The sequence below is a fragment of the Tripterygium wilfordii genome, chromosome 17 (assembly GCF_013401445.1).
Source record: "Tripterygium wilfordii isolate XIE 37 chromosome 17, ASM1340144v1, whole genome shotgun sequence".
In the NCBI taxonomy this organism is placed as follows: Eukaryota; Viridiplantae; Streptophyta; class Magnoliopsida; order Celastrales; family Celastraceae; genus Tripterygium; species Tripterygium wilfordii.
Window position 1 is genome coordinate 3504653 of NC_052248.1, and position 21834 is coordinate 3526486.

Genomic DNA, 21834 nt, shown 5'->3' on the forward strand with positions numbered 1-21834 from the left:
TAAATCTTGATTTACATTTGAGTATTCTATTTTTCCCTCTCTTTATGTTTGTTTTGTTGGACGAGGCTCGGGTTTGGATATTATTTGGACGAGTTGATGGAGGCTTGAGCAATTTCAAGATTTTGTTTGGTTTATTGCAATTTGTGTATATTTGGCCCCCCATATTGTGTAATTTATCTTATTCATGTCGATTTGTATAATTTCGACATTTATTATTTGGATTATTTGTACAAGTGTGGATTATGAATATATAGGCTTAAAGTTGAATATAGGTCATTTCAATTAAAGAAATCATAAGTTGATTTCCTTTATTTGAATTATGAACCTTATTTGATTTCATTTATGAATTTGCCATAAGTTGGCAATAATAGGTTAAATTGATAGATGACACTTTTCCAAATAATCATTTATGCCATAAGTTGGTATTTAAAATTAAACCTACCAAAAGTTGGTAGGTCATTTTATCATTTATGCCATAAGTTGGTATTTAAAATTAAACCTACCAAAAGTTGGTAGGTCATTTTATCATTTATGCCATAAGTTGGTATTTAAAATTAAACCTACTAAAAGTTGGTAGGGCATTTTATTAAATAAACCATAAGTTGGTATCTAAAATTAAACCTACCAAAAGTTGGTAGGACATTTTATCATTAACACCATAAGTTGGTGTTTAAAATTAAACCTACCAAAGTTGGTAGGACATTTTATCATTAACACCATAAGTTGGTGTTTTAAATTAAATCTACCAAAAGTTGGTAGTGTGTCCCCAAATAAAAACTATCATAAGTTTTAGTAATATTACAATTTCTTTTAATGCTATCATAAGTTGATAGTATTCTTACAAATCTTTTCCCAAAACTATCATAAGTTGATAGTGTTATTTCAAACCTATTTCCAAATAAAAACCATCATAAATTGATAGTAATATTCCAAGCTTTTTTTCAAACACTATCATAAGTTGATAAGTGTGTTGAAAGTAATAATTCAAACTTTAACAATTATATCTTGCAAAGAGCAAGTATCCATAAGATAGCCATGAAATTAATTAGGGTAACCGTTTTCAAACGGGAGTTGTGGGGTGCCTAACACCTTCCCCACACTCAATTGATCCTCGTACCCTTTTCTCTGGTTCGCAAGTTTTTTTGGTGTCCAATTGCACTTTAAATCAATTGGTGGCGACTCTAAACATTTTTTATCCTCCCACGCCGGTCCGCGTCGTGACCCCGGTTGCGACACAGCAGTATCGTTTGCCTCCTTTTTCTTCCTCAGAACCCTTTGCTTGCTCTTTTTTTCCCTTTCTCAATTGTTATAAATCCACACTCTCATAAATACTTATAATATTTTCCGCTTTGAGTTGTCATGTTTCTGTGAATACATCAGATCCGCATGGTTTTGTTTCTCCTTATGTCCAAACAAGTGTCCAATTCTGCTTTTCGTTTTTCACGTTGGCAAAAATGTGCCTTGTATCCTAGTATCCTCGGATTTGTCAGTGACATGACTCCAAATTCCCAACTTACAAGGTGAATGGCCCACGGTCGAAGTCAAGCTAATATCGGGTTTTGTACTTTTGTTGCAAAGATGATGAAATAGCATCCAAAGATTAAATTATTGGAGCTTGTCCACTACTCTCAATCAGCGAAACATATGGAATCATTTTATTTTTGTGCTGCATTGCTTTGTGTATCCTCACAATGTGGATGTGAGGATCGAGAGCTTTTTACGTGTACAAGTGACGTGATGAGCATGATATCATTCTCTTAAGTCTCAACTCTTAGAGGAGTGAGAGAAAAATGAAGAGTTTCTTTCGAGGAGGCTCCACTTCCTCCTCCCCTGCTACCTGGGGCGGAGTTAGGATTTTAGACAAAGGAGAACAAGAATATTTACTGTGGTTCAGGGGTAGCGCCCTTGAAATTTTTTTATGACTATTTATAAAAAATCATTGTTAAAAATGCTTGTTCTGTAATCGTCACGAAAAAATGAAGGGTTACCACTAGCCTAATCAATCTCTCAATCAAATAATAGTTCTCTTTAGAAAATCATAGCTGAAAATTATCATTCGAATGCACTATACCACCACAACCGTCACTCCATCACAAACTCAAAGTTGTTAAAATGGGTTCGAACCTTTGGATTTTGTGGACTTTACAATGAGAACAAAGTGAGTTAAGCTCTGACCTTGTAGTTTTAAAGAATCAAAGTTAAGTGGGTTTTGACCCTTATACTTTGGAGATTTTGCGAAGTGGTCAAAGTGAAGTTGTACTTTAACATTGTAGTTTAAGGGTAAGTAAAATGTAGTTGGAATAAAATGATTTGAAAAACTATTTTTTAAAAGAGAGAAGATTAAAAGTGGATTGTATGTAATTTTTTTTTGTAAGAGATAAAGGGGGCAAAGTGAAAAATATTAGTACTAATAGGGTATTTTTCAAAAAACTAAGGGGGCAATTGCCCCCCTTACCCAAGGAGTACCTCCGCCCCAGCCTGCTAGTATTTTTGATCTTCTTCTTTATACACATTTTTAAAAAAATATTTTGAGTGTGATTCAGATTTGATTCAGGGTTTCTTCTCTTCACCTTTAGATCTTCTCAATCCATCGTGGATCTTTCAGATTGGCATTTTTGAGGTGTTCCGATCACATATGTTTGGTTTATTATGATGAGACTCTCAGATTTGAGGGAGATAAGCCTTTTTTCTTGAAGGGAAAGTCGAGATCCTTGATCTAGAATCATAGTGTTGTTTGTTTTTTTTTTGTTTTTTTTACTCTATGTAACCCGGCATAATCCGGTGGTGTACGGTGTTGCTCGTTCTTAATATTTAGTACTCCACCAATAATTTACAATTTCAAGATTTCTCAAATTATCCACATAAACTTCTTTTTCTTTTATTCAAATCAATGTAAAACCATAAAAAAAATATGTTGTCTCTTTTTTCACTCGTCTTTTCATTTTTCGTTCGTTTTCTTTTCCTTCTTTTTCGACACTTTTTTTCACTTTTCTTTTCACTCTTCTTTCTTTTTGTTTTCTTTCTTTTTTAACATATTAATGCACATCTTAAGCCACATGTGTTCTTCATCACACTTTACTCTCCTCAAAATAACATCTCACAACTCAATATACTTGAACACCATCAACACTTGAAAGCCCTCATGTATGCTCTACTAATCCCTTAGAATTAGGGTAGACAATTATTTTTCAGGTTAAAGGACATGAGAATGAGATGTCTGAAGATGAGATTGAGATGTCCAAATCCCATGCAACAGCTTCGACTAGTGTAGCTAGGGACAAGGCAAACATGTGCAGAGTGTGATGTCACTATCTTTACTTTACCCAAACTATAAATAAATATCAGTTCTCCATTCTGAGTTACAAAAGAAGAAGGTTGACCCTCATATTGAGCCTTAACATTCACAATAAGGCTATTGAGCCTTAAGAAAAGACCGGAAGAACTTCTTACAGCAACACAAATAAACAAGAAACAAACTATATATTATTGTCAAAGTACAATAGTTACTTTGACCTAAACATAACAAGCTAGACATACACACTGTGCATTAAGCACTTCTCAACAGTACAGTACAATAACATTCCATTACAAGGAAACCTTAGTTCCTTTGACACTCTTATTTGAAATCATCCAGCTTAACAAGTAACATTGTTCGATAACTACAGCCAAATTACTGCAATTGGACTTCTAACTGCATATTTTCCGGACATCCACACCAGAGAACCGTACACCGCATCTTCGGAGGATTTGTATCCAATAAACGTAACTTGGTAGCTCAATTTCTGACCCAACCTTTTGAACTTCAATATATTGGGCTTGACAACTACGGCAACCCCATTAGGTTCCTCGAGGTGCACCATGTAAGTACTCTTGGGTGTCCCAACATTAGTCAATGTCCGCTTGTGTGTCAAACTGACATTTCTTGCTTTACCTTCAAAATTCACCGCAAAGGAAGGGTAATTGAGGTCACCAGGCTTAGAAGCAAGCTTTTTTGGACATTTGAAACTTCTTCTCGCTATTGCATGGATATGAGAAGATGTGTATTTTAGGCTACACAAATAGAGTAGATACTCTTCAGCAGTAATATCATAGACAAGGCCTGGATCAACAGCAGCATGGGGATTAACATGGCCTGAACCAAGTGCGAAAGGTGTTGCTGGTTCAAAATCATATGCATCAACGATGGGAGTATTCTTGTTGTCCATATTGTAAGCAGTTGTCATGAGGGCTGATTTAATCGCAGCAGGAGACCATTTTTTATGAACTGACTTGAGTAGTGCAACTAGGCCGCTGACATGGGGGCAGGACATTGAGGTGCCTGAAATGATATTGAACTCAACACTTCTCTTATCACTCGTGAGCTGACTTGGGCTTACTATGGGCGGCCACGCAGCTAAGATATTTGCTCCCGGTGCAGTCACATCAGGCTTAATCACATTAACGTCAACTTTATTCGGTCCTCTTGATGAAAACGCTCCAATCATGGGTGCACGAGTACCATACACGGTCCCCTCAAAGGTAATGGATACTGTTGGTTTTTCAGATGAGTTTAAATATTTAAATATGGCTTTACCTTTTGAGAAACCTAAAGCAATGGTTGGTAGAACGTGTGGATCAGCAAATTGTTCTTCGCCTCTAGATTTAGCATTGATTAGCAGCATTCCAGCTCCACCTGCCAATTTCACTGTCTCTCCTGTAGTGTAACCAAAATCACCGTGGCAAACTACAATCTTTCCTTTGACAAGATTGTGATCGAGTGATCCTGGAATACAATAATCCGCTCTTTTACCACCTGCTGTTGTCCCATACACAAGCCGTAAGTGCATGGTTGATTTGCTTTGAGATAGTGATGAACCTTGAAATGATAGGCCATTTCCAAGCTTCACGGTTGCTCTGAAGCTCCTATCTACATAACTAGCTGCAATTGTCATGATCCACGGTGCAGTATTGCCAACAGTGAGTATAGATGGACCGGCATTGCCTGCAGAGCATACAACAGAAACCCCTTTTTCGATAGCCCCAAATGCAGCTATGGTTGTATCATCAAAATAGTAAGGCACAGCTTCGGCACCTCCCAAAGAGAGAGAGAGTACATCAACACCATCGGCAACAGCTTGATCCATAGCTGCCAGTGAATCACTATTTACACCACCGTTTACCCACAACGTTTTGTAAACAGCAATTCTTGAAGTGTACATCATACCACTTGCTGAGCCACTCGCGAAGCCAAATAAACTTGCCTCGTCTACAACACTGCCTCCTGCAGTCGAGGCTGTGTGTGTCCCATGGCCACCGTTATCCCGAGGGGACAGGAAATCAACTGTTTGATTAATTTTACCGTGAGATGCTTCATACCCTTTGTAGAAATATCTCGCCCCAATTAGCTTCTTGTTGCAATTTGACGATGAAAACATTTTGCCGTTCTCACATTTGCCTTTCCATTTAGCTGGCACTGGAGGCATGCCCGAGTCATGGAAGCTCCTGTGTTCGGGCCAAATTCCAGTATCAACCACTCCAATCACCATATCGGAAGATAAGTTGGAGGCACTCCATAGTCCGTTGGCAGATTGCAGGCCAAGGAACTGAGGAGTGTAGGTGGTGTGGAGGCTTAGCTTTCTATCAGGATTGGCATAGAGAAAGCCATCCATTTTCTTCAAGGACTCAAGTTGTTTTGTGGAAAGCGTTGCTGCAAAACCAGAAACAACATTTTCATAGGTGTAAAGGAGATCAGGTGGTGTTGTGTCGTCTTCTTCTTCTTCTTCAATTGATAGGTCATAGACGGAATCCATCAAATCTTTGTACCATTGTTGGGGATTTGAGGCCATCATCTTTGTTTGGTCCATGTGAACTATGTATGTTTTTTTCTCTACCAGAGCAAATGATGCTGTAGACATGAAGACTAGAAATAGCAAGAATGCTATGGAGATCATGGTAGCTGCAGATTTGATTGTAGCTTTCATGTTGCTTCAACCAGAATGAATGGAGTATGGAATATGTAGCACAAAGAAGCATGCAATTATATAGGCAAATAGAAGGTACGTGGAGCACTTTCCTTTTATCTTCAATAGGAACATTGGCAAACAAGACGTCGAATAAATGAACCAGAACCTTTGATGTTTGGTTGGGACCACGAGTTCATGCGGGTGGCCCATAGCAAGTTGTAATTGGCTTTTCGTTTTTCACGTTGGTAGAAATGGGCCTTGTATCCTAAGTATCCTCTCAAAATAATAAATTTTAGTCACACTTCTAACTTTTTTAGAGACACCTCAATTTATGTTGATCACTACTGGTAATAATCAATTGATGCGATGTCTTTAATAAACATAGGAATGTGACTAAAATTTACCTCTTGAAATGACATAACTTCAAATTCCCAACTTGCAAGGTGAATGTCTCACGGTTCAAGTCAATCATCGGGTTTTGCACTTTTGTTGTAAATATGATGAAGTGGCATCCAAAGATTAAATTTTTGGTTTTTGTCCACAACAATGTACCGAACCCATTATTAAAGGTGATTAAATTATTGGTCTTTGTCCACAACAATCTCTCTCAAACAGCGAAACATATCGAATCATTTTATTTTTGTGCTGCTTTGCTTTGTATATCCTCACAATGTGTGGATGTGAGGAGAGCTTTAACTTGTGCAAGTGATGTGGGCATGATATCATTCTCTTCAGTCTGAACTCTTAAGAGGAGTTAGAGAAATGAAGGGTTTTTTTGGTCGAGGCTCCACTTCCTCCTTTCCCGCTATTGTTTTTGATCTCCTTCTTTATGCACATTATTTTAAAAAATATTTTGAGTACGATTTAGATTTGATTCAGGGTATCTCCTGTCCGGCTTTAAATCTTCTCAATCCATCGCAGATCTTCGATTATCGGTATTTCTAGGGTGTTTTAACGACATATATTTGGTTCATAATGATGAAACTTCCGAATATGAAGGAGATAAGTCTCTCTTCTTGAAGGGGAAGCCATGATCCTTGATCTAGAACCATGATGTTGTTTGTTTGATGTGTTTTTCTTTTCACTCTATGTAACCCGGTATAATCCGATGGTGTACGGTGTCATTCGTTCTCAGTCCAACCGGTCGGCTTGGTCCGATAAAATCCGGTGGTGTTCGGGTCACCGCGTTTTCAGTATGACCGGCCGGCTTGGTCCAGTTTTAAAACAATGGTCTGAACCATGGCCTCTGGTGGCTGTTTTGCCAGGTGAAAGAGTCGGGAACATGCATAACTCAGTTGGGTAACGTGATGATGGTGCACTGCAGGGTGGCATTTGGTAGTCGATTCATACCTCTTTTCTCACGGTGGCATGTCGTTTGGGTTTTTGAGTTGGGAGAAAGGGGTCGGGTGAGAAATATTGATAGTGTGTGGTTTCTTTTACAATTTATGAAATATTGTGGGTAATTTTTGTAAGTTGATAGGTAGACTTTGTCATTTTAACTTTTAACAAGGTCAAATAATTTCTTATTAATATTTAAGAAATATGAGTGGCATTAACAACAACAAAAATTTAAATTGTTGACAAATTAATTCACCATAAATTATAAAATATTCAAAACAATGGTATAAGTTACATTAGAATATACATATTAGACAAAATAACACATAATAATTGAACTCACCACAACGCAACATTAGAGAATAATATATTATTATTGGTTCGGTAGTTCAATCGAATCACAATATATTTGTATTAATATTAATGCTAATTTGCTTTCAAAGAAAAAGGATAATAATATATTTGCTTTCATCTCACCACACACAATGTAGCATGTGAAAATAGAACACACCATCAAACGGATCCTATTAATCAGTAATCAATGACTTATTTGGTAACTAATCTTTTGAAATTTTAAAAATGAGAAAATTTCTTTAGTTAATTGTCGTTGAAACAAAATCAAATAGTCCTCAAACTTAGAAGTCTATCAATATTAATTTTTGACTAATTTATTTGGACCCAGTATAGGAAATCTAGGAGGAGGAGGAGGACCGATTTGTCTTTTGCTTCACACTTGAATGAGGTTGCAGCAGTATCCTTTGCCTTCTTTTTCTTCCTCAATACCCTTTGCTTGATCTTTTTTTTCCCTTCTCAATAGTTGTAAATCCACAACCCATACACACTAATAATATTGTCCGTTTTGGATTGTCAAGTTTCTATGGATACATCAAATCCGTACGATTTTGTTTCTCCTTATGCCCAAACAAGTGTATGATAGCAAGTTGTAGTTGGCTTTTCGTTTTTCACGTTGGTAGAAATGTGCCTTGTATCCTAGTATCCTCGAATTTCTCAGTGACATGACTCCAAATTCCCAACTTACAAGGTGAATGGCCCACGGTCGAAGTCAAGCTAATATCGGGTTTTGTACTTTTGTTGCAAAGATGATGAATTAGCATCCAAAGATTAAATTATTGGATCGACCCCATTATTAAAGGCGATTAAATTATTGAAGCTTGTCCACTACTCTCAATCAGCGAAACATATGGAATCATTTTATTTTTGTGCTGCATTGCTTTGTGTATCTTCACAATGTGGATGTGAGGAGTTAGAGAAATGATTAAATGAAGGGTTTCTTCGGAGGAGGCTCCAGGATTTTAGACAAAGGAAGGTAAGAATATTTACGACGGTTCGAGGGTAACGTCTCCGAAATTTTTTTATGACTATTTATAAAAAATCATAACTAAAAATGTTTGTTCTGTAATCATCATGAAAAAAAAATGAAGGGTTTCCACTAATCTAATCAATCTCTCAATCGAATAATAGTTCATTTTATAAAATCATAGCTGAAAATTATCATTCGAATGCACTATACCACCACAACCGTCACTCCATCACAAACTCAAAGTTATTTAAATGGGTTTGAGCCTTTGGATTTTGTGGACTTTGCAATGAGAACAAAATGAGTTAAGCTTTGACCTTGTAGTTTTAAAGAATAAAAGTTAAGTTGGTTTTGTTAAAAATATTAGTACTAATAGGGTATTTTTCAAAAAACTAATGCCCCTCGTACCCAAGGAGTACCTCCACCCCTGCCTGCTACTATTTTCGATCTTCTTCTTTATACACATTTTTTAAAAAAGTATTTTGAGTGTGATTAAGATTTAATTCAGGGTATCTTCTCTCCAGCTTTAGATCTTCTCAATCCATCGCGGATCTTCTAGACTGGCATTTATGGGGTGTTCCGACAACATATATTTGATTCATTAAGATGAAACTCCCAGATATGAGGGAGATAACACTCTTTTCTTGAAAGGGAAGTCAAGATCCTTGATCTAGAACCATTGTGTTGTTTGTTAGTTTTTTTTTTACTCTATGTAAGCCGGCATAATCCAGTGGTGTATGGTGTTATTCGTTCTTAATATTTAGTACTCTACCAATACTTTACAATTTCATGATTTCTCAAATTATCCACATTAACTTCTTTTTCTTTTATTCAAATCAATGTCAAACCATAAAAAATACTTTGTCTCTTTATTCACTCGTCTTTCCATTTTTCGTTCCTTTTCTCTCTTTCTTTTTCGACACTTTTTTTCACTTTTCTTTTCCTTCTTCTTTCTTTTGTCTTTTCTTTCTTTTTTGACACATTAATGGACATGTTACGCCACATGTGTTCGTCATCATACTTACTATCCACCAAATAACATCCCAAAACAAACAAAAACTTCCCCACATTTAATTCTTTTCATGATCAAACTCAATCTACTTGAACACCATCAACACTTGAAAACCCTCATGGTATGCTCTACTAATCCCTTAGAATTAGGATAGACAATTATTTTTCTGGTTAAAGGGTCAAATAGATAAATTTTATAAATAAACATGCTTATTAAGGCTCAAAGAACTTTCTAACGGATAAATACATTAGGATATAGACGATTTGGCTATAGAGACATCATCCTAATGCCTCAATTATACTTATGTCATCAGATGTATCAATATAGTCCGATAAAGATTTAAAGCAAATTCTAGAGAAACATGTAATCGTGAGAGCACACAAGAAAAAAAAATTGGATTGATATGCATAATGTATCAATCATATAGGCTCAAAACTCACACGAGTAATTATGCAAGTCTACTTTAAGTTTAAATATGCTTCTTTCTCAATCAACACATCAGGTTAACATCGGCCCATAAAAAATTGTAATTCAAGCTCAATTCTAGTGAAAATTATATTCACTAACAAACTAGTTTTAGACCTAAACAATCAATGTCTCATTATCACATTGGAAGGAGCTAAAATACAATTTTGTTTTGTTTTTTTTACAAAAAGAATTGTTTTCACCTCCACACTTAGATTTTACAATGTCCTCAGTGCATGAATAACGTAAAATTAGCAATAAGAAAAAGTATTGAGTTAGAGTGACGCAACTTGACTGCGAAAATATTCGGAAAGTAATTCTCGCATAGATTTGCAACATTGCACAGTAATCACAAAATTATCAATTTCTCCTTCATCTGAACTTGGATTGACGAACCGTAAAATTCTGCAGAACCTAAACATCCGTAGCTTGGTGCACATAAATGACATGCATGCTGGTTCATCCAGAGCTACTCCTAGGAAAAAATTTAATCCAGCACTTTCACACAGTCTTTTTTAGAATTTGTCTCATCCATATTCATGACAAGTGAAAACAGATCAGAAAAATAAAAGAAAATAAAAATACATATACAAAAAGATATGTTCCAAGATAAGCACACAATCAAACTAAAATTTGTCTCCGGCAACGACACCAAAAACTTGATGTAGTAAATTTACAAGTGCACAAGAGTATGTAAGTACGAGATCGATCCCACAGAAACTAGTTAATTCAATTATTATATCTAACAGGACATATGAATGAGAAGTGGTGATGAATGAGAATATATATGATGAAATTAAACTAAGCTAACAATATGAGAGGAATACTAGGGTAATGACTTCACCTAACAATTCTATCACAAGCATTCAATTAACAAACACAAAATTATGGTTCCTATTCAGGGGTTGATTCTTTCTTAAATATGTTGGTTGGTTCGTTCGTTCGCGGTGCCTACAAATATTATTAACAATGAATTAATCTTGTCCAGTTCGCAGTTGTTAACTCAAGGCTGATAACTCATTAAGATCTAACGAACTATAACAATCAACCAATCCCCTAAACCTTGTTCATGACAGTCAACAATTAATTTCCTTAATTCCGGTTCCATTAAGACACGTGAATTCTGTTTGTTCCTTATTCTTAGCTAGATGAGCCTAATTGAGCATTCAATTAGCGATCAAACAATCAAAAAAAAAACACACGAAATGAAAGAAGATGTAGCCGTGAGTGATAGAGGAAGACCTGAAAGTTCTTTCATTTTTTTCCAAGGTGACGAAACCCATCCTGAAGATTGGTGGGGAAAGCTGCGCAATAAAATGTTGAAGGAAACAACACCTTGGAGGTCGCTGGGGTTTTGAGGAGACCCAAGGAATTTTGAAGGAAGCACACGCGTGCCTTGTGGAGACCAAGGTTAACAATTGGATATCACAGCAGTCTCGGGTCATTCTCGTTCCGATGTTATTCTGAATCTGATTCCGATCGATGCTACTCTGCAGATATTAATTTTGATTCTGAAGTCATTTTGATATTGATTCCGACTCTGAAACCATGCGCTATTTTGATTACCTGTATTCCAGGAGTGAGTTTGTCAAAATACTGTATGCTAACGGCAGCAATCGTTAGTCTTGGTGTACCAAGTTGACGTAGAACGAGTGGAGCTCGCGTTTGAAGAAGGAATTGATGAGAATCAAGAAGAAATTGAGAAGAGAAACTTCAAAAGAGCTGCAGTGAAGAACTAGTCGTAACTTTTGACTCGATTGGCAAATTTTCTATTATAATATATTTCCGAAGAATGATTTGCTTCCTCCACAGCGTTCTAACCTGGGCTCGCCCAGTTGAGGTCATTTTCAAGCTCAAATTACCTGTTTAAGGCAGTCTGGCGAGTGGTCAAAGTTCTATTATTTTTGGTCAACTTTTCGTTTTAATTTGTTTTGTTTTAGTTAATGTCATTGTTGGTATTTTTACTTAATTAGGGTTTCCTAATGACTATTTATACTGCTTGTTGGTTGTTATTTGGATTATTATTGAAGTTATTAAACTTTTGGTTTACAACCAATTTTCTTTGATGGACTCTAAGATTGTTCTTGAGGATTTACGCTTGTAAATTTCCTTGATTGGTTCGCGCTGTGTCACAAGTATGACGCGGCACTGTGTGTGCTGCCTGTTACGACACTTTGTGTGCTGCTGTTGATTATGTACAGAAGTGCTCTCGCCTAACTATTGTTAATTGGATATATGCTGATTAGTATATCCTGACAATAATGCTGTTATGACACCACAGAATGCAGTAGTACTTACACCGGAATCTTCAAGGATGTAGCGAAACATGCGGTGGGAACTTGGAGGCTTTCTTGTAAGAACTGAAGTCCAGAAAGTTGGTCTTATTTTCCATTCTATATATTATGGTCAACAATAAACAATTACTTTGACCTAAACATAACAAGCTAGAAATACACACTGTGCATTAAGCACTTCTTAACAGTACAGTACAATAACATTTCATTACAAGGAAACCTTACTTCCTTGGACACACTCTCATTTCAAATCTTCCAGCTTAACAGGTGCAACATTGTTAGATAACTACAGCCAAATTACTGCAATGGGACTTCTAACTTCATATTTTCCAGACACCCACTTTAGAGAACCGAACATCGGATCTTCTGTGGTTTTGTATCCAATAAAGGTAACTTTGTAGCTCAATTTTTGACCCAACTTTTCGAACTTCAATATAGTTGGCTTTACAACTACTACAACGGCCGTCCATTTGGTTGAAAAATGATCGAAAAGCCGCTACCATCGCTAGACAACAGCCTTATATCCGGTCGATTTCGATGACGGTTAGCTACACCACCACTATCGTTGGACTCCCCTCAATGAGACGCACATGCCTAGCCATATATGGCCCAAAACGGTCACTGGATATGACTGTTTAAAACAATAACATCGATCGGTCAATGTTACTACTTGGAAAACATTTCAGATTCGACCGATTCCAATGGCGATTCGTCATACCACCATCACCGTTGGACTCCCCTCATTGAAGCACATAATATCCAGCCATATACGGTCTATAATGGCCACCGGATATGTCCGTTTTAAAAACAGTAACATTGGTCGACTAATGTTACTATTTTAAAATGGTAACATTGGTCGCGTTATGTTACTGTTTTGAAAAAAAACTTCAAATTAGGCCGATTTTGACTGATGTTCGCAACACCACCACCACTGTTGGACTCCCCTCACTGAGAAACACATTACCCAATCATATTTGGACCAAAATGACCACCAAAAAAAGAGATGAGAGAGAAAGATGTAGTAATGAGAGAGAGATGCAACATGAGAGAGAAAGATGCACTGATGAGAGAGATGTAGTAAAGAGAAGATGTAGTGAGATAAGAGAGATGTAGAATAGAGAGACAGTAGCAAGAGAGATAAACCATATTAGATCTAAACCTCTTTGAAAAAATGACAAAAAATGAATTATATCAAATTTAAATGATTTAAATAATTATAAAAAAAGGGACTTATGAGGGATAAAGTTTTTTGAGTGTACCAAGATGTCCAACAGTTTTAAAAGTGGTATTAATTTGTCATTTTCCATTTGACTTGTAGAACTTGAGCAAACTGTTTCTATATCTAACATTCATAAGACTTCAAAAGCTTCCTGAACGAAAATCTGGTGCCCAAGATCTACACCTGAAGGAAAGTAAGGAAGAAGAGAAAGAACAGATCTAAAATTTTGTAAGCTTTAAAATGTGAAAGAATAGATCTAGAGAGAGAAGAGAATAAATCATTTCAAGAACTTGGGCAAATTGTTTCCAATTGCATGCAACACTCATAAAACTTCAAGAGCTTCTGAAGGAAAATCCAACATTCCAAGTTCTACACTTGAACTAAAAAAAGGTATGTAGACATAGAGAGGAGAAGAAAGAGAAGTGAAGAAGGAGAAGATGATATTTGTGAAGAAAGAAGGATAGAGAGTACAAATGTAATTTATCATTCTATAAGTATTAACTGTTAAGTGTCCCTAAATTTTTTTGGTGGACTTAGATGTCCAAAAATCACAACGTTGATACCGGTATGAAATTATCCTAGTACTAAATCAATGGGCCAGGACTTACGATGCTAGTTTGGACCACGAGATCATGCCGGTGGCCCATAGCAGTTGTAGTGGGCTTTTCGTTTTTCACGTTGGTGGAAATGGGCCTTGTATCCTCTCGAAATGACATGACTGTAAATTCCTAAGTCCCAAGGTCAGTGGCCCACGGTCGAAGCCAAGCTAATATCGGGCTTTTGTAAAGAAGAGAGAAATAGCATCCAAAGATTAAATTATTGGACTTTATCCACTACAATGGACCTACCCCAATCCATTATTAAAGGTGATTAAATTATTGGAGCTTCTCTGTCCACTACATACAAGAGAAAACATAAGGAATCATTTTATTTTTGTGCTGCTTTGTTTGTATATGTGAAGTGAGCCTGACATGGAATTTGCATTGAAAATTAGTGACCAGTTTCCAAACTTCATTTTCTCATAAGAAAGCATGGAAGAAGAATCATCGATTATATATATATAAAAGAATGGATCATGGAATGGATATCTTATGACTTAATTGTATTTCTTTCTTTGGTAATTGTGCTCTTTAGTCTTTAGGGTTATTACATTTGATATAGACAAATATATAGAAGCCAAACATCATATTTAAATAAAAAATAATAATATATGAAAATATTAGAATGTATATTTATACATGTATGTAGATATTTTGTCGTTTAAAAAATTTGATAACATAAAAAAAATAGGATATAATTAGGTAATTGGATAGAATTAACTATTAAGTGATTGGATAACATAAAACAAAGAATAATGCTTGAGACTCCCAAAAAGTGACCCCCAAAAAACCCACATTTAATGTGGAGTGTTGGATGTTAAGTGGGCTCTACATGTGTGTTTTTAATGAATGACTATTTTAATGCTACATAGATTTGGGGGATTTTTGGGATCAAATTTTGGTGTAAAACAAATGATAGAAATATATAATAAAGTAGTCATGTACTCACGTGTCTCTTACCATTTATTATTAAAAAAAGGTTTACAAGAGCTAATTGCTCCACTACCTCACGCCATTCTACTGGGCAATATCCTCTATGATGCAGGGACTAGAAATTGAAATTATAAATATTGCAAATAGACGGTGGAGCACCTCTGTCTAGAAATGAAAGAAGGTGAGATTGCACAATAATTATAAAGGGTTTTGGGCTGCCAGAGGAGTTTGTTCTTGGTTCTAAGGTTTGTGTTAATTCTTCTCTCGCTATGATCACCTTGAAAGTTTGATTACAAATATTACAAGTTCCAATGCTGATAGGATTTAGCAATGGAAAATAGCATAATCTTCGGTTTATGTGCCTAAAGATTTTCTCTGCATGCTTCTATGATCGATCTTGTACTGGATAGTGGAAACTGTTGTCAAATGAATATGCATTATGCTTCATGGTGTTTTCAGAAGTGAAGAGTAGTATTCCTTAAAATGAGGATCTAGTTTTCTGATTCTGTGTGTTTTTTTGTTTTTTTTTTTTGTAATTTGTGTTGTCAGTTGGGAGGCAAACGAGTTGGGATTGTCGGACTAGGACACATTATTGTCAAAAAACAATAGTTACTTTGACCTAAACATAACAAGCTAGAAATACACGCTGTGCATTAAGCACTTCTCAACAGTACAGTACAATAACATTTCACTACAAGGAAACCGTACTTCCTTAGAAGCTCTCTTATTTTAAATCATCCAGCTTAACAAGTGCAACATTGTTCGATAACTACAGCCAAATTGTTGCAATGGGACTCCTAACTGTATATTTTCCGGACACCCACACTAGAGAACCGTACGCCGCATCTTCCGAGGATTTGTATCCAATAAACGTAACTTCGTAGCTTAATTTCTGACCCAACCTTTTGAACTTCAATATATTGGGCTTTACAACTACGGCAACTCCATTAGGTTCCTCTAGGTGCACCATGTAAGTACTCTTGGGTGTCCCAACATTAGTCAATGTCCGCTTGTGGGTCAAACTAACATTTCTTGCTTTACCTTCAAAATTCACCGCAAAGGAAGGGTAATTGAGGTCACCAGGTTTAGAAGCAAACTTTTTTGGACATATAAAACTTCTTCTTGCTATTGCATGGATCTGAGAAGAAGTGTAATTTAGGCTACACAGATAGAGTAGATACTCTTTAGCAGTAATATCATAGACAAGGCCTGGATCAACAGCAGCTTGGGGATTAACGTGGCCTGAACCAAGTGCGAAAGGTGTTGCTGGTTCAAAATCATATGCATCAACGATGGGAGTATTCTTGTTGTCCATATTGTAAGCAGTTGTCATGAGGGCTGATTTAATCGCAGCAGGAGACCATTTTTTATGAACTGACTTGAGTAGTGCAACTAGGCCGCTGACATGGGGGCAGGACATTGAGGTGCCTGAAATGATATTGAACTCAACACTTCTCTTATCACTCGTGAGCTGACTTGGGCTTACTATGGGCGGCCACGCAGCTAAGATATTTGCTCCCGGTGCAGTCACATCAGGCTTAATCACATTAAGGTCAACTTTATTCGGTCCTCTTGATGAAAACGCTCCAATCATGGGTGCACGAGTACCATACACGGTCCCCTCAAAGGTAATGGATACTGTTGGTTTTTCAGATGAGTTTAAATATTTAAATATGGTTTTACCTTTTGAGAAACCTAAGGCAATGGTTGGTAGAACGTGTGGATCAGCAAATTGTTCTTCGCCTCTAGATTTAGGATTGATTAGCAGCATTCCAGCTCCACCTGCCAATTTCACTGTCTCTCCTGTAGTGTAACCAAAATCACCTCGGCAAACTACAATCTTTCCTTTGACAAGATTGTGATCGAGTGATCCTGGAATACAATAATCCGCTCTTTTACCACCTGCTGTTGTTCCATACACAAGCCGAAAGTGCATGGTTGATTTGCTTTGAGATAGTGATGAACCTTGAAATGATAGGCCATTTCCAAGCTTCACGGTTGCTGTGAAGCTCCTATCTACATAACTAGCTGCAATTGTCATGATCCACGGCGCAGTATTGGCTACAGTGAGAATAGATGGACCGTCATTGCCAGCAGAGAATACAACAGAAACCCCTTTTTCGATAGCCCCAAATGCAGCTATGGTTGTATCATCCACATAATAAGGCACAGCTTCGTCACCTCCCAAAGAGAGAGAGAGTATATCAACACCATCAGCAACAGCTTGATCCATAGCTGCCAGTGAATCACTATTTACACCACCTTTTACCCACAACGTTTTGTAAACAGCAATTCTTGAAGTGTACATCATACCACTTGCTGAGCCACTCGCGAAGCCAAATAAACTTGCCTCGTCTACAACACTGCCTCCTGCAGTCGAGGCTGTGTGTGTCCCATGGCCACCGTTATCCCGAGGGGACAGGAAATCAACTGTCTGATTAATTTTACCGTGAGATGCTTCATACCCTTTGTAGAAATATCTCGCCCCAATTAGCTTCTTGTTGCAATTTGATGATGAAAACATTTTGCCGTTCTCACATTTGCCTTTCCATTTAGCTGGCACTGGAGGCATGCCCGAGTCATGGAAGCTCCTGTGTTCAGGCCAAATTCCAGTATCAACCACTCCAATTACCATGTCGGAAGATAAGTTGGAGGCACTCCATAGTCCGTTGGCAGATTGCAGGCCAAGGAACTGAGGAGTGTAGGTGGTGTGGAGGCTTAGCTTTCTATCAGGATTGGCATAGAGAAAGCCATCCATTTTCTTCAAGGACTCAAGTTGTTTTGTGGAAAGCGTTGCTGCAAAACCAGAAACAACATTTTCATAGGTGTAAAGGAGATCAGGTGGTGTTGTGTCATCTTCTTCTTCTTCTTCAATTGATAGGTCATAGACGGAATCCATCAAATCTTTGTACCATTGTTGGGGATTTGAGGCCATCATCTTTGTTTGGTCCATGTGAACTATGTATGTTTTTTTCTCTACAAGAGCGAATGATGCTGTAGCCATGAAGACTAGAAATAGAAAGAATGCTCTGGAGATCATTGTAGCTGCAGATTTGATTGTAGCTCTCATGTTGCCTCAACCAGAATGAATGGAGTATGGAATATGTAGCACAAAGAAGCATACAATTATATAGGCAAATAGAAGGTAAGTGGGGCACTTTCCTTTCATCTTCGATAGGAACATTATTTTTTGTGTGAAAGCAAAAAAGTTTGGATGAAATATACAGTGTGTGAAAGTAATCCAACTAAAGGAACTTTTATATGTCTTTGCTTCGCAGGACAAGCAATTTCAGCTTCGAAATAACAGGTGTACTGTGTACAAAGCAAAAACATAAAAAACTTGTCTATTGGATGCGTTTGGCAGTGTGCTTCGTACTGCCAAATGCACATCGTTGCGGCCTTTTCTCGCCTTGTGGTGAGAAAAGTAAAGACTAGTGGCACGGTATTTAATCCTAAAATTTTTTATTGTTCTTTAATTCTCCTATGTTAACCTCCGTCACACAATATCAATATCAATAAAAATTATTAGCATTATATGATGTACGACTAGTGGCATGATATTTATAAAAAAAATGACTAGTAGATCTACACCTGAACGAAAAACAGACCTAGAGATAGAGAAAAGAGAAGAAAGAGATTCATGAAAGAACGAATGATATGGGATAAAAATGTAATTGATCAATTCTATTGGTAATTAAGTATCAATAAGTGTTTTTTTTTTATGGATCTAAATGTCCAAAATCACAAAATAGATACCAGCGTAGAATTATCCCTAATACTAATTGGCAAACAAGACATGGAATGAATGGACCAAAACTTATGATGTTGGTTTGGACCATGAGATCATGCGGGTGGCCCATAGCAAGTTGTAGTTTGCTTTTCGTTTTTCACGTTGGTAGAAATAGGCATTGTATCCTAAGTATCCTCTCGAAATGATAAATTTTAGTCACACCTCTAACTTTATTAAATACACCTCAATTTAGATTGATCACTCCTTGTAAAAAATTGTTAATGGGATGTCTTTAATAAACTTAGGAGTGTGACTAAAGTTTAACTCTTAAAATGACATGACTTCAAATTCCCAACTTCCAAATATCAGGTTTTGCACTTTTGTTGTAAAGATGAAGTAGCATCCAAAGATTAAATTATTGGTCTTTGTCCAATGTCCACTACAACGTACGGACCCCATTATTAAAGGTGATCAAATTATTGGAACTTGTCCACTACAATCAGCGAAACATATGGAATCATTTTATTTTTTGTGGTGATTTGCTTTGTACATCCTCACAATGTGGATGTGAGGAGAGCTTTTATGTGTACAAGTGATGTGAGCATGATATCATTCTCTAGAGTCTGAACTCTTAGAGGAGTTAGAGAAATGAAAGGGTTTTTTTGGAGGAGGCTACACTTCCTCTTTTCCTGCTATTGTTTCTGATCTCTTTTTTTATGCACATTTTTAAAAAATATATTTTGAGTATGATTAAGATTTGATTCAGGGTTTCTTCTCTCTAGCTTTAAATCTTCTCAATCCATCGCAGATCTTCGATCATCGACCTTTTTAGGGTGTTCTGACAACATGTATTTGGTTCATAGTGATGAAACCCTCAGATAGGAGGGAGATAAGCCTCTCTCCTCGAAGGGGAAGCCATGATCTTTGATCTAGAATCATGATATTGTTTGTTTGATAATTTTGTTTTCACTTTATGTAACCCGATATAATCCAATGGTGTATGGTGTCTTTCCGTTCTCAATATTTAATACTCCAACAATACTTCAAAACTTCAAAATTTCTCACATTATGCACGTAAACTTCTTTTTCATTTATTCAAAGCAATGTCAAACAATAAAAAAATATTTTCTCTCTTTCCGTTTTTCTTTCTTTTTCTTTTCTTTCGTTTTCGACAATTTTTTTCATTCTTCTTTTTACCCTTCTTTTCATTCGTCTTCCTTTTTCTTTTCTTTCTTTTTTGACACACTAATGCACATGTGTTCATCATCATACTCTCCACCAAATAACATCCCAAAACAAACAAGAACTCACCCACACTTAATTCTTTTCATGAACAAACTCAATATACTTGAACACCATCAACACTTAAAAAATCTCATGGTATGCTCTACTAATCCCTTCGAATTAGGGTAGATAATTATTTTTCAGGTTAAAGGGTCAAGTAGATAAGTTTTATGAATAAAAAGACTTATTAAGGCTCAAAGGGTTTTCCAACGGATAAATACATTAGGATATAGGTGATTTGGCTAAGTGGTATCATCCTAATGCCTCAATCATATTCATGTCAGCACATATATCAATATAGTATGAAAAAGATTTAAAGCAAGTTCTTGAGAAACATGTAAATTATAGTCATGAGAGCACACAAGAAAGAAACTGGACTGATATACATAATGTATCAATCATTTAGGCTTAAAACTCACAAAGGTAATTATGCAAGTCTACATTAAGTTTAAACATGCTTCTTTCTCAATCAACACATTATGTTAACATCAGTCCGTAAAAAATTATAAATCAAGCTCAATTATAGTGAAAATTCTCTTCACCAACAAACTAGTTTTAGACCAAAATTAATGTCTCATCATCGCATTGGAAGGAACTTGTAGTACCCGGTTTTCGTCCGACCAAAAAAATACAAAATACAAAAATAATAATAATAAAAACAAATATATTAAAAATATATATATATCATATAAAAAATATATAAAAAAAATATATAAAAAAGAAGGAAAAGATAAAGTGGCCGAAAGTAGGGTAAAAAAAAAGGAAGTGAAAAAAGAAGGAAAAGATAAAGTGGCCGAAAGTAGGGTAAAAAAAAAAGGAAGTGAAAAAAAGAAGGAAAAGATAAAGTGGCCGAAAGTAGGGTAAAAAAAAAGGGAAGTGAAAAAGGGAAGTGAAAAGGGGAAGTGAAAGATAAAGTGGCCGAAAGTAGGGTAAAAAAAAGGGAAGTGAAAAGGGGAAGGAAAAGAGAAAGAAAAAGAATAAGAAGAGGGGAGAGAGAGGAAACAAAAAAAAAAAAAAGAGAGGAAGAGAGGAGGCGTGAGAGAGAGGAAGAAAAAAAGGAGAGGCTTTGGCTTTTGGTGAAGAAAAACAAAAAAAGAAGAGAGGAAGAGAGGAAGAGAGGGGAGAGGAAGAAGAGAAGAAGAGAAGGAGAGAAGGAGAGAAGGGGAAAACCGATTCTTTGGATTTTTTGGTAGAAGCTTCATACCCTTCATATCTTTCACTCAAGTATTGCTCTATTTACACTTGATTTCAATGTTTGATTCATTTTTAGCATCCTCGGATGTTGACTAAGAATAGACATGGTGTTTCTTGCATTCACCTTGGACATATGTGATGCTTAGGAGTGTTTTCGATACTAATATGTTGAGCCCTTTCTCTTTGCATTTTTTTTTTCTTCTATTTCTTGTTGGAAAAAGCGGGAGAGACCATATTTGGATTTGATTTTCTTGGTTTGGATACGTGTGAATCTCATAATGTGGTCTTGATTCGATTTAAATCTTGATTTACATTTGAGTATTCTATTTTTCCCTCTCTTTATGTTTGTTTTGTTGGACGAGGCTCGGGCTTGGATATTATTTGGACGAGTTGATGGAGGCTTGAGCAATTTCAAGATTTTGTTTGGTTTATTACAATTTGTGTATATTTGGCCTCCCATATTGTGTAATTTATCTTATTCATGTCGATTTGTATAATTTCGACAT

The 21834-nt window shown here is 36.3% G+C and overlaps 2 protein-coding genes across 2 annotated transcripts; both read right to left on the reverse strand.

Moving 5' to 3' along the window:
• Positions 1-3461: 3461 nt before the first annotated feature.
• LOC119982947 (subtilisin-like protease SBT1.1) lies at positions 3462-5969 on the reverse strand. Its single transcript, XM_038826557.1, has one exon. It carries the CDS (start codon positions 5958-5960, stop codon positions 3660-3662), a length of 2301 nt encoding a protein of 766 aa, XP_038682485.1. The 5' UTR covers positions 5961-5969; the 3' UTR covers positions 3462-3659.
• A 9716-nt stretch (positions 5970-15685) lies between these two features.
• Positions 15686-18236, reverse strand: LOC119982946 (subtilisin-like protease SBT1.1). Its single transcript, XM_038826556.1, has one exon. The coding sequence runs from the start codon at positions 18188-18190 to the stop codon at positions 15890-15892; it is 2301 nt and encodes a 766-aa protein (XP_038682484.1). The 5' UTR covers positions 18191-18236; the 3' UTR covers positions 15686-15889.
• Positions 18237-21834: the final 3598 nt, after the last annotated feature.

Excerpts from the sequence above, each read along its gene's own strand:
- LOC119982947 (XM_038826557.1), bottom strand. The coding sequence starts at position 5,960 with ATGAAAGCTACAATCAAATCTGCAGCTACCATGATCTCCATAGCATTC.
- LOC119982946 (XM_038826556.1), bottom strand. The coding sequence starts at position 18,190 with ATGAGAGCTACAATCAAATCTGCAGCTACAATGATCTCCAGAGCATTC.